Source organism: Conger conger, chromosome 1 (genome assembly GCF_963514075.1).
Source record: "Conger conger chromosome 1, fConCon1.1, whole genome shotgun sequence".
Classification (NCBI taxonomy): Eukaryota; Metazoa; Chordata; class Actinopteri; order Anguilliformes; family Congridae; genus Conger; species Conger conger.
Window position 1 is genome coordinate 46,464,230 of NC_083760.1, and position 14,679 is coordinate 46,478,908.

Genomic DNA, 14,679 nt, shown 5'->3' on the forward strand with positions numbered 1-14,679 from the left:
GGTGAGTGCCATGTATGTTTGATGGTTCTGTATTTGCATATAGTGATCTGTCCATGCAAATCAACTGTCCAGCGCAACTCACATTGCTCACAAAACTACGATCAAACTTTCAATCTAGGTATTACAGATAAAATATGAATCAAGATTCAGCAACTGTATTGTTTATATCTCGCCTCAAATGTTTTCAAGAACATACTTTAATGGACTGTTGAAGAGGAATAGGAGTTTTTCTGCGGCCCGCCATATTCTTCTGTTTTTCCACAACAAACTAATGCCATGCTGTCTGATCAGGGGACATAACCCACCTACAGTATCGCCCATTAAATGGACAACTTGGGGGAACAATGCATCACCATGAATGGATTTGGTGTGTGAGCACCTAAAGTTGGCATGTCGCTGCTTCAGAGAATGAAGTCCGTTTGTTTGGTTCGCTTGCAAGTAGACTGAAAGTGATTTTGGGAGAACCAGTGCAGACTTGTGTACAGCAGTTGCTTGCAGGAGGGGAATCATGTTTTTGCACGTTCTCTATACACGTGTGTCGTTACCTGCAGGGCCTTGCCACAGCTCTCCTGCATTCCATTTTACCCTTCCTCTATCATGCTGCGTTGTCATGTTTGCCTGACATTAAGCTATTTTTGTCACTCCAGGAAAGAATCAAGTCATGTTAACATGACCTGAGACATGAAATGGAATTCTGCGAGGTACAGCTGAGTGACAAGTCTGAGTGACAGAAGTAATTGTCATGATTCGTGTTTGGCACATTAGGGAGTTTAGTACTAATGAGAATATCTCTATTCTGATCTGCCTTATTGGGCAAGTTATTTATATCATTGTGTCCTCTTTCCTTCCAAATCCCCTGAGGACCAAGCTTACACGTCTTGGTCAAAAAAAAGAAAAAAAAGTCTGTGTGGGCCCGTGTGACCTCTCACAGTCAGCACGCACAGAGATAATGTAAACACTGCTCATGTGGAACCAGCATTCGGTCAACTCCGATCCTCGAGGGCTAGTCTGCATACTGTTTTTTGTTCCAACCAATGTTTTTAATTTGCTGACAGCTCTATAAATTACCCTGGTTCAAGCCTGCACTTGAGCACAGTAAAATCATTAGGATAGACTTGCAGTCTGCAGCTGTAACCGGTACTCATACACATGTAAGATAGGATATGATTGAGTCAATTAAAGAATTAAGACCAGAAGTTGGCACAAAATTCTGTAGTGGATCAGCCCTTGTTGTGCATCCCTGTGCTAGAAGGAACTAGAAGCAGAAGTTTTGAACTCCCAGTCTTTGAGCAAGAAAACATCACCGCATTCTTTGCAGAAGTATTTTTTCGGAAAGCCTGACGTATCGACCTGTGGATCCACCACTCCCCATCTAATGTTTGAACGTTTACTTCTTTCATCTTTTCCTAGCCTCTCTTGATGTGTGGAGGTATGGGCAAGAAAATGGTAAAAGAAGAAGAAAAGACTAGAAAAATAAAGCCTAGTGTTAAAGTGGCCTAGTTCAATTTAAATTGAATTTGGATCGTCCATTTTCTTGAGCAATGCTGCTAACTGGCTAGTTTTTAGCTAATGCGCTACCATTATTTGACTGCTCAAGTGGTGCTGACAAGTTGCCCTGCAGTGGTGTATGAAAACTGCTTTCCTAGATTTCATGGGTTTGTTTTGTTTGGTGTAGTTTGTGAAACGCATGAATTCATGGCAAAGATCTAGAGTGAAATCACTGTATTGATATGCATTTATCTTCTTAAAGTTTTTTTAGATGAGATATTTTAGACCACTAAGTTAATTGTGATGTGTTCCTTTTGTTTGTATTTTGTTTATGACATAAATCAATGTTTTGCTCATTATTATTAATGTGCATTGTTATTTGTGGAATTCCATATTTTGATCTGTGCTTGTGTTTCCTAATTTGCCTGATTTATACATTAATCATCACCTGCTATGAGATGACACAGGTGGTGGATTTGGCTCCAAAATTTTCTGGATGGTTTATTTGGTTGGGCTGATTTGGATTTTAATAAAATAAATTTGATATTCTAAATTGTATTCTGGGAAATGGTTAATATGGAATATAGCAACTTAACAACTTATAACAACTTGCCATTGTTTTCATTGTGAACATACTTATCCCTTTCAGCCAAGAGTGCCATATGGCACTGAAATGTAACTACTGTAAAATCCGTAGAGTGCCATGTGGCACTCAAGTGTAACTCCTGTAAAATCCGTAGAGTGCCATGTGGCACTCAAGTGTAACTCATGTAAAATCCGTAGAGTGCCATGTGGCACTCTCAACCTTACACCTTTTCAACCATTCAAAATGAGTGCTGTACTGTTTTCTTTCGAGCCCCTGTTAAAACCCTACATTCTCAATTTTCTCAACCAAAACCCCATTGGGATTTGGGTGGAGCCACTTCGTATTGGGCTTGGGACTGAAATTGTTAACAGTTTATTGCTTTGTTAACATTGTGGCTCTATTTTGGGGATGCAAAGACTTTTGGCAAATCAGAGGGCAAACACTGGCGCAGGTCTAAAAGCCTTAATCAATACATGCAGCAAATGGGGCTTCAAAGATCAGTTTCTGTCTTTAATGAGCTGAGGATGTGGTAGAAGTCTTGCCTGACAAATGTACTGGCCAGTCAAGATACTTTCCCCTTTAAAGGTACAGTAGGTAAGATTTTTGTGTTAAAACATTGTTACAAGTCCCTTCCTATCATTGAAAAAAGCTTACTCACATGTTGACTCACCCTGTGCCTGTGTTTATAGTCCTTAAATTCGGGTTTCAGAATATACAGTTGACGGCCCGACACTCCGTAAACATTGTATAACTGTACAATTATTCAAGCTCATTGGTTGAAAATTTGTTCTAATTGCCACAGCCAGTGGCATTTCAATGTCAGCGTGTTTACAGAGAACAGGGGGGGATAAACAGTGTTGTGGTTTGAAGGGGTTTGTTGCTGCTATTCCTCTCTTCACCGTTAGATGTCCGAAATGACCTATTGTACCTTTAAAAGAGATTTATTCAGGTGTCCTTGTTTTGGATTCTTAATGTAGCACAGTGTTAGCGCTGCTCTCCAGTGCTCACAGGCTGCGTTCACCTGCTCATGTTTACGCCCTTTGTTGTACACAGATTTAACTTCCAAATATTTCTGCTAAATAATTACCCATAAAGGTTTGTAATTTGTTTTTACTTAACCCACTTTTAACAACTTGGTTTTTACCCGCTTTACACCCTTGTAAATTAGGTGTCTGAGCTTTAGCTATTTGAGACCTTTGGACCCCTAGGTTCTATTCTACAGTTGGGAGGACTGCTGTGGGTTCCCAGGCATAGTAGGCTAATGACATGGTTATTATCATGGCTTTAGGGCTTCTCCTATGGTTGTGGTGAGCAACTTAACTGACCACCACTCTGGAGCCGCTGTGGACTCCCAGTGTTTTCATTGTGATAATAACTTGTAAAAACAGAAAATGTCAAGGTATTTTAAGACCCCAGAATCTCTTTCCAAGAATTCGTAAGTATGTTCCTCACTTGCTTCCACACTTGCTATTTGTGTGAAATTGTTGGAAGATGAAATAGGCAGTAAATTCTCACTGGAAAGGCACAGCAGGCTGACATTTATATTGGCGGTTTGTTGGGGGAGTAGGCTCTATCGGACAAGCCATAAATTGCATAATGCGTTTTGTAAAGTAGCCTGCAGTTTGGCTGCACCAAACAGGTTGCACGCGCTCCACATGCAAACAGAGTGCGCAGGGTATGTAGCAAGCTGTTTGGTAAGTTTGTGGAAGTTGTTTTGCATTTCTTGAACTCCTTTTCAGTGCATTTTTCAAAAGGCTTGTTTGTTTGACAGTATTTTGATTCAGTCAGAACCATTTGTATAATTTCTGCAATAGTGATTTACTTGTTGATATTGCTCATTACATTTAGCCCATGTTCATTCACAAAAATATAACATGCTACAATATCTAATTACTGAATACTTTTGCAGCATGTTCTTTTAATTTCTCCTTATAAAAACAGTGAACGATCCAGCAGTTTATGGGCTATTTCTTGAGCTCTGCTATGAAATTGCTCATTAACCTTTTTTATTCTCCTTCAATTTGGTAGTTATTCCCATAGAATTTTTTATTTTTTTTGAAGATAGGTTCACTATGATAGAATTTCTATGGACTGCTCCTTAATTATCCTGTGCCAATAATTTACATTTGGAAAACTCAATGGCAACGTCTCAAAATTTAACGCCACAGTTATTCGCCAACATCATCAGAGCTCATATATGCACGTTTTAATCTTTCTTCTTTCATCATTTGATCAACATTTCTGTTGAGTGTTTTCCACTCAAGCAGTTGAGGAAACTTAATTTGGTTCTATGTTTATTTTTGTGATGTGCTAAACTACTTAGAATATAGCACCTTTGGTATCAGACCACCCAATCTTTAGGTAAGTATTGGAACAGAGAGTATTTAAGTGAATAAAAGTAAATAACACTTAATATTTGGCAGCATATCCCTTGCTTGCAATAACTGCACCAAGCCTGTGACCCATTGACATCACCAAACTGTTGAATTTTTCTTTTGAGATGCTTTTCCAGGCTTTTACTGCAGTCTCTTTCTGTTGTTTGTTTCGGGGTGTTTTTCCCTTCAATCTCCTCTTCAGGAGGTAAAATGCATTCTCAATTGGGTTAAGGTCTGGTGATTGACTTGGCCAGTCTAAAATCTTCCACTTTTTCTCCCAAATGAAGATTATTTTTTTTGTTGGTAAGTGTGTTTTGGGTCATTGCATCTATGATTTTCATGAAGTTCATCATAGTTACATCATCAGTAATGATTAGTGAGCCCACTCTAGACTTCGCTAATTCAGATAGTCTGCCTGATGAAATAGTGCAGTGAGCACCATAATTCATTGGACAGTGACACATCTTGTTATTTTGGTTATGTACTCACTTTAAATGTGAAAGGATGCTATCACAATGATGTTGAAGTGTAGTTGTTGTGCTGAAAAGATAAGAGCAAAAAAATAATAATTTTTGCACATTAACATTTTGAAAATGTTGGCTGCCATAAATTTATCCTCTTATGCATGGTCTCCCCTCTGGTCCCAGTGAGGTTAGTTTTTGATTTGTCACATTGTCAGTTGAGAACAAGCTCTCATTTTCAGCGATGTCCGAGAACAAATAACTAATTAAACTGCAGTTTTAATGACAAGACTGAAAAATGTTTCTTGGAAAAGAATAAGGTAAAGGTCTTCACCATAGCATTGAAAGCTGAGTTAAAATATATAAAACAAAGGCTTTGTGTGAACTTTGTTTTGTTTATTGGAAAAAGTGTGTGTGTACCCACCTGATTGTACTATATTTAATAATTTAACGCTGTTCTGATGCCCCCCCTTCAAAGCCACATTTCAAAACTAGAAACATGAAAACAAGAACTAGACTCTGAAACTAGAAAGATGGAACAAAACTTCACTGCAGATGTTAAAATTAAAATCCCTTTGGTCAGGCACAAGAGCCACTTTAGACAGCCCCCTCCCAGACTGTATGGAGGTTTAATCTCATCTTGCTCAGTTGTAATGGAGCTGAATCATAGTTATGCCAGCTACTGGGTCAATCAGGACACTGGAAGAACTAAAGGGCTTTTTGTGACAGTGATATTTGCAAGAGGAAATCACACAACTTCTGATGCACTTTCAGTGCTCAGTCAGGGCCTGTCTTAAAATGGCTGCTGAGGCCTGACTGTCGTCAAAGCAAACATGTCAACCATTTTTCCCGATGAGTCATCAGAAGCACCGCAGGCCAGCCCTGTGGTATGACCTAACGCACAGGCAGAACAACCCTGCAGACCAGGCTCCAACATTGTCTGTGACATTATGGGTCTCTAAGTTCGTGCTTTTGTGGTGTCATCCCCCCCGATGATCACAAACAGCCAAGCAGTTTAATCATGGAGGCCTCATCCTGTGTTGCCAGCTCAGGCAACTGGGAGCAGAAGATTAGATTTCCTGCCAGCGTCTTCTAAGTACAGACTGGTCGAGAGACCTCAGGGCTCAGAATTTTAGCCCTCAACATCATCACTCCATCTAGAGGTAGAAAGCAAGCCAGCCAGTTTCCTGATATACCAATGCCTTGGAAAGCGAAGGCCCTTGCGGATTGTCTGTGGACAGAAGATTAAAATGGTAGGAAACTAAGAACTATGAACCAAACGGCTGGCAGGGATCCTCCTCATGTTTCCAACGTGTGTCCCAACAGAACAGATCCAAGCCCAGCCAATCAGGAGAGAGGGAGAGATCAAATTCCTTCCAAGTTGCAGGCAATCTTCCAGCAGACACGGCAGTAAAGTTTGTCATCATTAGCTAACGACAAGAGGGTCTCTGGTCTACCCTGAGAACTGCCAGCTAAAATCTAAAATATGAGTCCATAACTTCTAAAACACTCAGTATCTAAACATGTTAGATTACTGTGTTTAATCTGACCTGACTGGATTAGGTGTTTGTAGCATACCTAATTACAATTCCACCTGTCGTTCCCAGCTACTGTTCACTATAGCCAGCTCTGGGGCAGAAGTAACTGATTGTAGTTCTGTGTCTGACCATGAAATGGCCCCATTACTTCTTCAGTCATTGGAAAGGGATGTGTTTTTAATGGCTGAAACTTTGAGGGGGAGTACTGTTCACACTGCACTCGGAATGGAAACTATTGAGACTGCTTGTACTCAGTGTTTGCACTACAGTAGCTCATGAACTTGAAATTGTAGAGGCTAAACTATTGCCTTATATTGCTCTTTGACTTATCTCCCTTCTTTAACTTGACATTCTGTAGTAGTGTTCGTAAGAAGGAAGAATAATCTGTAATCAACTCTGAATAATCATGCCACTGAAAATGCCGAATTGCCTCACATGATTGGGCTCTCCTTGTCAAATAATGAAAAGTGTCACTTGATAATGAGTTTGATTTTGTAAAATCAGTTGGCCAAGATCCAGTTGAATGGATTAGCATCAACACGTCAAACTAATTTTCTGTAGTGAGGTTAGTGGAAATGTTTTTTTTCTTTTCTTTTTTTCACACAATCAGGATCTGCAGTGTAATGCTGTGCAGATTATAATATCTCTACATTGTCAAAAGCCCTTTTCATTTTAGCACAGAGAATGAGTAATAATGAATATGATGTGTGAAGTGTTTTTGGAGAGTCCATGTTTATGTGTGATCCGAGCTTTAATCTTCTGATCTCTTCACACAGGAAAATAGAATGGTGAATAGCAAGTGCATGCAAGAGTAACTAAAGCAGATGGTGAGCAGTTGCTCTGTGCAGCCGGCAGCAGGTGGCATGCTATAGATAGGAAAGCATGACAAGGCTCAGCTGTGTCGGTGCACTGGGCAGGTCACGCCCTGTTATAGATAGACCAGTCTGGTGAGTGTCAGCTGTGCTGAGTAGGTCCTATAGATGGGACAGTCTACTAAGGCTCAGCTGTGCATTGAACAGGTAATCTAGGATAGCACAACAATGCTCAGCTGTGTTGGTGGTGTGAGCAGGTCATATAGACAGGAGAATACACTGACGCTGAGTTGTGTTGGTGTATTGACACCCAAAAATTCCAACTAAAGACTAAAGCCAGATCCAAACTAACTGGTGAAGACGGGCTACTGAGCCAGTACCACCACAGCAGCCTGCTTTCTGTAGAGATTTTTATTACCATCATGAGCTGCCCCTGCTTCCTGGAGCTTCTTCACTTGATTGTTATAAAAGAGTCAGCTCTGTCTCTCGCTCTTCTCCTCCAATTCCTCTCTCTCGCTCTTGCTCTTCTCCTCCAGTTCCTCTTTCTTGCTTGCTCTCTCGCTGTCTCTCGCTCTCCTCCAATTCCTCTCTCACTCACTCTTCAATTCCTCTCTCTCACTTGTTCTCGCTCTTTTACTCCAATTCCTCACTCTATTGCACTCTCTCGCTCTTCTCCAATTTCTGTTTTCCTTCATTTTTCTTTTCTCCAGTGCACAATCTTTTCTGAGGTTATGCTTAATAAGAACAGTGCTGTTGTATCTATATGTTCTGTTTTTATTAAAGTGAATCATGGAAATATTTAGCATATTTGCCTTTCCTTAGTATCCAAATAAAACCAATTAATCTTTTTAATAACTTAATTTTGGATCTTGGGGAATCCAAAACACGGGTGCTCTAGTACAGAGTTTCTCAAAACAAAGGGGACCGTGTGTCGTGAAGAGTAAAGTATGTGGAGTATGCACAGTGAGTGATAGTGTATATGTGTAAAGTGTGTAAGTAAAGTGTGCCCAGTGCAAGGCAAACTGTAAAGTGTGCACGGTGAAGGGAAAAGTGTCTTTAAGAGTAAAGTTTACAAAGTGAAGGTTATGTAAAGTATGTAAAGTGTCTGTGTAAAGTGTAGTGAGTGAAGGGCAAAGTGTACCCTGTGGAAGTGTAAAATGTTGAAGGGCAAAGTGTGCCCTGTGGAAGTGTAAAATGTTGAAGGGCAAAGTGTGCCCTGTGGAAGTGTAAAATGTTGAAGGGCAAAGTGTGCCCTGTGGAAGTGTAAAATGTTGAAGGGCAAAGTGTGCCCTGTGGAAGTGTAAAATGTTGAAGGGCAAAGTGTGCCCTGTGGAAGTGTAAAATGTTGAAGGGCAAAGTGTGCCCTGTGGAAGTGTAAAATGTTGAAGGGTAAAGTGTTAAGAGTACAGTGTGGAGTGAAGGCTAAAGTGTAATTAGAGCTGGGGCTTCCCTGAGTAGGAGCGGCTTTAATTAGCCATTGCTGCTGAGGTGCCTGTAAAATTAGCTCTCCTCCCAGCAGCAGTTATAGGAGGACAGTGTGGAGAGCACACTGTATTTGTTTTGGATTCAAATACTTTTCTACTCTTTACTGAGCTTATCTGGTGTACAGGAACCTACAGTTGTGTTCAAAATAATAGCAGTCCAACATGACTTACCAGATCATCACTGTTCTTGGTTGAAAATATATTACTACATGGCAAATAATTTACCAGTAGGTGTAGTAGAGTCATAGAAAACCAACAGACCCAACATTCATGATACACATGCTCCTGAGTCTGTGTAATTGAATAATTAATTGAAAGAGGCGTGTTCAAAATAATAGCAGTGTGTAGTTCAATTTGTGAGGTCATTCATTCTGTGAAAAAACAGGTGTGAATCAGGTGGCCCTTATTTAAGGATGAAGCCAGCACATGTTTGCATGCATTTCTCTCTGAAAACCTGAGAAAAATGGGTTGGTCCAGAAGAACAGTGTACTTTGATTAAAACGTTGATTGGAGAGGGAAAAACGTATAAAGAAGTGCAGAAAATAATAGGCTGCTCAGCTAAAATGATCTCCAATGCTTTAAAATGGAAAGCAAAACCAGAGAGACGTGGAAGAAAACGAAAGACTACCATTCGAATGGATCGAAGAATAGCCAGAGTGGCAAAGACTCAGCCAATGATCAGCTCCAGGGTGATCAAAGTTACCGGTGAGTACTGTTGCAATTATAAGACGCCTGTGTGAAGCTAATCTATCGGCAAGAAGCCCCCGCAAAGTCCCACTGTTTAAAAAATGACACTTGCTGAAGAGGATACAATTTGCCAAAGAACACATCAACTGGCCTAAAGAGAAACGGAGAAACATTTTGTGGACTGATGAAAGTAAGATTGTTCTTTTTGGGTCCAAGGGATGCAGGCAGTTTGTCAGACGACCACCAAACACTGAATTCAAGCCACAGTACACTCTGAAGACAGTGAAGCATGGTGGTGCAAGCATCATGATATGGGGATCAGTTTGCCTATATCAAAATACTTGAAGAGGTCATGTTGCCTTATGCCGAAGAGGAAAAGCCCTTGAAATGGGTGTTTCAACAAGACCACGACCCCAAACACACCAGTAAGCGAGCAGCATCTTGGTCCAGACCAACAAAATTAAAGTTATGGAGTGGCCAGCCCAATCCCCGGACCTTAATCCGATTGAAAACTTGTGGGGTGACATCAAAAATGCTGTTTCTGAGGCAAAACCAAGAAATGCAGAGGAATTGTGGAATGTTGTCAAATCATCCTGGGCTGAAATACCTGTTCATAGGTGCCAGAAGTTGGTCGATTCCATGCAACACAGATGTGAAGCAGTTCTCAGAAACTGTGGTTATACAACTAAATATTAGTTTAGTGATTCACAGGAATTCTAAATCCTGAAGATTTTTCAGTTTATACAGTAAATATTTGAGTTTGTAAAGAAAAATGCAGACACTGCTATTTTTTTGAACAGCCCAATATTCATTTTTCTGAATTTTCTGTAAAGTAATTAAGAAATTGACACATTTTTCTTCATGTTTTGATTTAGGATATAATGTGCAGTGTTCCCAATGCATCGAAATAAAAACTATTATAAGGATTTTGAGCTTTACTCACGTTTTTAAACACACTGCTATTATTTTGAACACAACTCTATGAAACACACTTCTGGTCATCTTGGTTGGCTCGGTTGCACCGAGCAAGATCAACGGAGCAAAAGTAAAGTATTTGAATTCAAAACAATTGCTTATTTCACCCAGGTTTGACTGGCACTGATGATTAGAGAATGTGTATGCCTGCATGAGATGTGAGCCCCTCTTGTATGCATGTCCCCATCAATAAATCACAAGCCAGGTATGAAGGACCTTGTCTGTTGGAAAAAGTTGGTGACGGGATCTTACCGTGTTTGCAACTGCTGTAATCAATTAAATAAGTGCTGAATAACAATTGAACTATGTCTGTCCAAGGATACGGATGTAAGCTGTGACATCACTGGAGGCATGCCCAGTTAAGATATTTAATCTGACTTTAATGCTTGTCACTATAGCTGAGTAGCTTGCTTCTTTATTAGATGTGGGTATTGTTTAAACTTAAAGCTATGAGTCTTGCCCAGGATATGGGTGCCCTTATTGTTAATGAAATAAAGGAGAAGTCCACCAGTGCACACTGGCAGATTTGTCACAGGGATTGAGGCTCCTTGTTCAAACAAGGCTTTGGAGCAGCCCGCAGCAAGCTGCTGTTTATCAGAAATAAAATCCATGGCAACAGCACAGTGCTGAATGACTCATCTATTAAACCGCACCTGGCTACCTTCAACTCCTAACCTTCTGATGCTATCACTTACCGACCCAGATACTGTAGAGCAACTCCATCAAGTGCGCGGCTCCTGCTAACCTCCAGTCCGAATGCGATGATCACAATTAGCTGCAGAGCTGCATGGGTGCTTTAGCTGCAGTGCGTAACGTATTTGAATCATGATGTTCTTGTCACATTCATGTTGTCCTGCAACTCCAAGTACATCAAAATTAAAATCATAATATGCAGGTTTTACTTTCCCTTCCTGAAACATCATCTTCATTAATGGAATGAAACATTGCTTACATTACTTATTTGGCAGACGCTCAGAGTCATGTACTGTTGATTAGACTAAGCAGGAGATAGTCCTCCCCTGGAGCAATGCAGGATTAAGGGCCTTGCTCAAGGGCCCAAAGGCTCAAGGGCCCAAAGGCCGTACGGATCTTATTGTGGCTACACCGGGATTAGAACCACCGACCTTGCGTGTCCCAGTCATCATTTACCTTAACCACTATGCTACAGGCCCTGCTTGAAGTGCCTTTTTTAATGATAACATTTCTTGGGCATGTTTTCAGTGTTCTGTATGTGTTTTAAGCTGGTACTACTGCTGGTGCCCAAACAGCTGAAATTTAGCGAAATGTACACATGTTTTTCAAATGCGCAACTGGTTTTGTTGTTGGTAATTTTGATATATTCGAGAGCCGCAAGTCTCCATTGCATAACAAAATACGAAAACGATCCTAGTTTAAGGGAGTGCTTTTTTATGCCAATTGGCATCATCCGGGTTCAAGGAGTTAATAACGGTTGTGATGCCCTTTTCTCCGTCTCACAGGCGGAGGCGAGACTGGCGGCGAAGCGGGCGGCTCGGGCAGAAGCCAGGGATATCCGGATGAGAGAACTGGAGCGACAGCAGAAAGAGGTAGGGCAGCTGGAACTGCTGTGGCCCTCCTTGCGGTTCACCATCTGCTTGGCATCGGTGTTCCCCTTTTGAGGGGAGCTACACGGCATTGCATGGTGTGTTACCCTTTCAATCCCAAGCCCAATATAATGTGGCTCCACCCAAATCCCAAGGGGTTTTGGCTTTGTTCGAGAAAATTTAGAAATTTTAGTAGGGGCTCAATAGTATAGCAGTTATTTTGATTGGTTGAAAAGGTATGTGGTCCATATGGTATGTGGTCCATATTTTACGGTAGTTACACTTGGGACTGAAAAGGGTTAAAGCAGATGTATGTCCAAAGGTATTGTGATTATTATGTGAAAATATCAGCCTAACCTTAAATTAACTTGTTGTGGACAATAATTGAATTTTAATGTTCAATTATTGTTTTTTTGGCTTTTGAATGCACATTTTACCAGTATTCCTTCAATGATGAGAGCAGGCCCTGACGGCACCGAAAACAGACCGCTTTCAATGAACATTCCATTGTTTACATTTATATTGTTTACATTACATTACATTATTGGCATTTGGCAGACGCTCTATCCAGAGCGACGTACAGTTGATTAGACTAAGCAGTAGACAATCCTCCCCTGGAGCAATGCAGGGTTAAGGGCCTTGCTCAAGGCTACCCTACATTGTTTACAACAATGGCTCTTACTGGTTGGTTTTATGCACTCTTTTCTGCCAGTTTGAATTCTCAGAATTCTCACTGATAGATCAATATTTTCACTGGACATATCCCACCTTATTCACCAAAAGTCCCAGCTGATTGGTGAATAGTTTAAATCAGGGCTGCCCAATCCAGTTCCTGGAGATCTACCATCCTCTATGTTTTCACTTCAACCCTAATGTGACACACCTCATTCTACTAATTAGGAGCTCAACAAGCTGGTGAATATGATGTGCTTTATTAGGATTGGAATGAAAACCTACAGGACAGTGGATCTCCAGAAATGGGGTCGGGCAGCCCTGCTGTAAACAACCCAACCTTTTACGGGAATTTCCTTACCCAGTAAATATTATAAAATTATGTATTATCATTATCATTATTATTGTCATAATCCTAATCCTCATTGTTATAATTATCTGTGTGAATTGTCCAAACATTAGGATTAAAATGTCCAATCACAGTCCCTGCTAAACAGTGCCATTGACCGTTTTCATATGAATGTTTTCATTTTTATTGGGCAAATTATGTTTTTGTCAGAAATGTATTGTTGAGTTCACGTGCATGCACACACTGCGGTCTACATTCTAACACTCAGTTCTGACCACGCCCTATCTGCGTTTTGTTGAGATTGTGTTGGGATAGGAGGCTCAATAAAAATTGAGATTCAGGTTGTTAAGACAAACTGGAAGCTTAGATATGAGAATCGGAGTATTGTATGGCTCTGAGTATGACATATACTGTAAAGGACTGTTGAACGTATGAATGTTAACAGACTGTTGAACCGAGCGCGATTTAATGCAAAACCTCTCCAGGAGCCGTTTTGCGTTCCATTTGGAGGATCGCAAAAGATGCGTTCTGCTGTGTACTGCCTACAAACCTACATGTTGTTCTGCAATAAATAATCAAGGCTCGAAAGTATGCTTCTGCCCATATTTGTATAGCAGGCCTTTGCTCTTTGTCACTTAGGTGTGAATAACCGAACCAGTATTGTGCAATTTAGCTCATTTTTAATGTAATAATTAAAAGACATAGATTACAGTATGTTATCTGAATGATGACGCAAGGGCATTTCTTGGACATTGTTCTCTAAATGATAACTGCAAGGCCCAGCTTATGTTATTGGAATCATATGAAAGTCTCTCTGCTTATGTTATTAGAATGATAACTGAAAGGCATCTCTCTGCTTAGGGGACCATGCCCCAGTGAGATTAGAAGAAGCATGCAGAGGCATGTGGTTATTTTCAGCTGCACTTGCTTATGGTTTGGTCAAGTGTCACATGGGACATTGGACCCAACCAGTGCAGTGCATGCTCGGCACCAATAGAAAATGAACCCTGGAAGTTGCATGACCTTGGCCTTACAGCTTGGCTCTATTGCTATACAACCTAGTAGCCAACAGATTAACACCAATGTCTAGTCCAGCTAACTCTCCTCTAGCACTGTACATTATTTCCCTAGTATGTGCCAATTTTGGACCAATATGAGAGAGAGAGAGAGAGAAGAGAGAAGAGAGGGTTGGGATATGATAACTTGTGAAAATGTTGGAATTATTCATATCAGAGGGTCGTGGTCATACAGAACATCAGGTGCATGGCCTATCATGGCTATATCATTGAAATCCATTTTACACTGCCAATGCTGGAATTCCGATGTCAGCTTTACGGGTGTCATGCAAAATGACTGTTGAAGTAGTACTACTGGGATCGGTGTCGTCCATATTTCAGTTTTGTGCTTTATTGCGATCCTTTATTTGTATTTATGTGCATGATCAACCTCTTGTTGGCTTGAGGTGTGTGTGTGTGTGTGTGTGTGTGTGTGTGTGTGTGTGTGTGAGCGATAACAGCCTTTGAACTGGCCCCATATTTATGAACTGGGGTTCTACCCACCTGTCCTGTCATGTCTTCCGAGAAAGCTTCAGTGAAGGGAAACGAAAGAAGACGTTTGGGTCCTTTACCACTGGGGCTTGGTCCCCTATGCCGAGCTTGCATCATTAGATTCAGAAACATACTGCTGTGCT

The 14,679-nt window shown here is 40.8% G+C and overlaps 1 protein-coding gene across 8 annotated transcripts in view; it reads left to right on the forward strand.

Moving 5' to 3' along the window:
- Positions 1-14,679, forward strand: part of lrrfip2 (leucine rich repeat (in FLII) interacting protein 2) — a 63,149-nt gene that overhangs the window by 13,614 nt on the left and 34,856 nt on the right. For all 8 annotated transcript variants that reach the window (XM_061234308.1, XM_061236015.1, XM_061235163.1 and 5 more), the window contains exon 3: positions 11,885-11,971. In XM_061234308.1, coding sequence (XP_061090292.1) covers positions 11,885-11,971 — 87 coding nt within the window. The remainder of the gene's footprint in view (positions 1-11,884; positions 11,972-14,679) is intronic.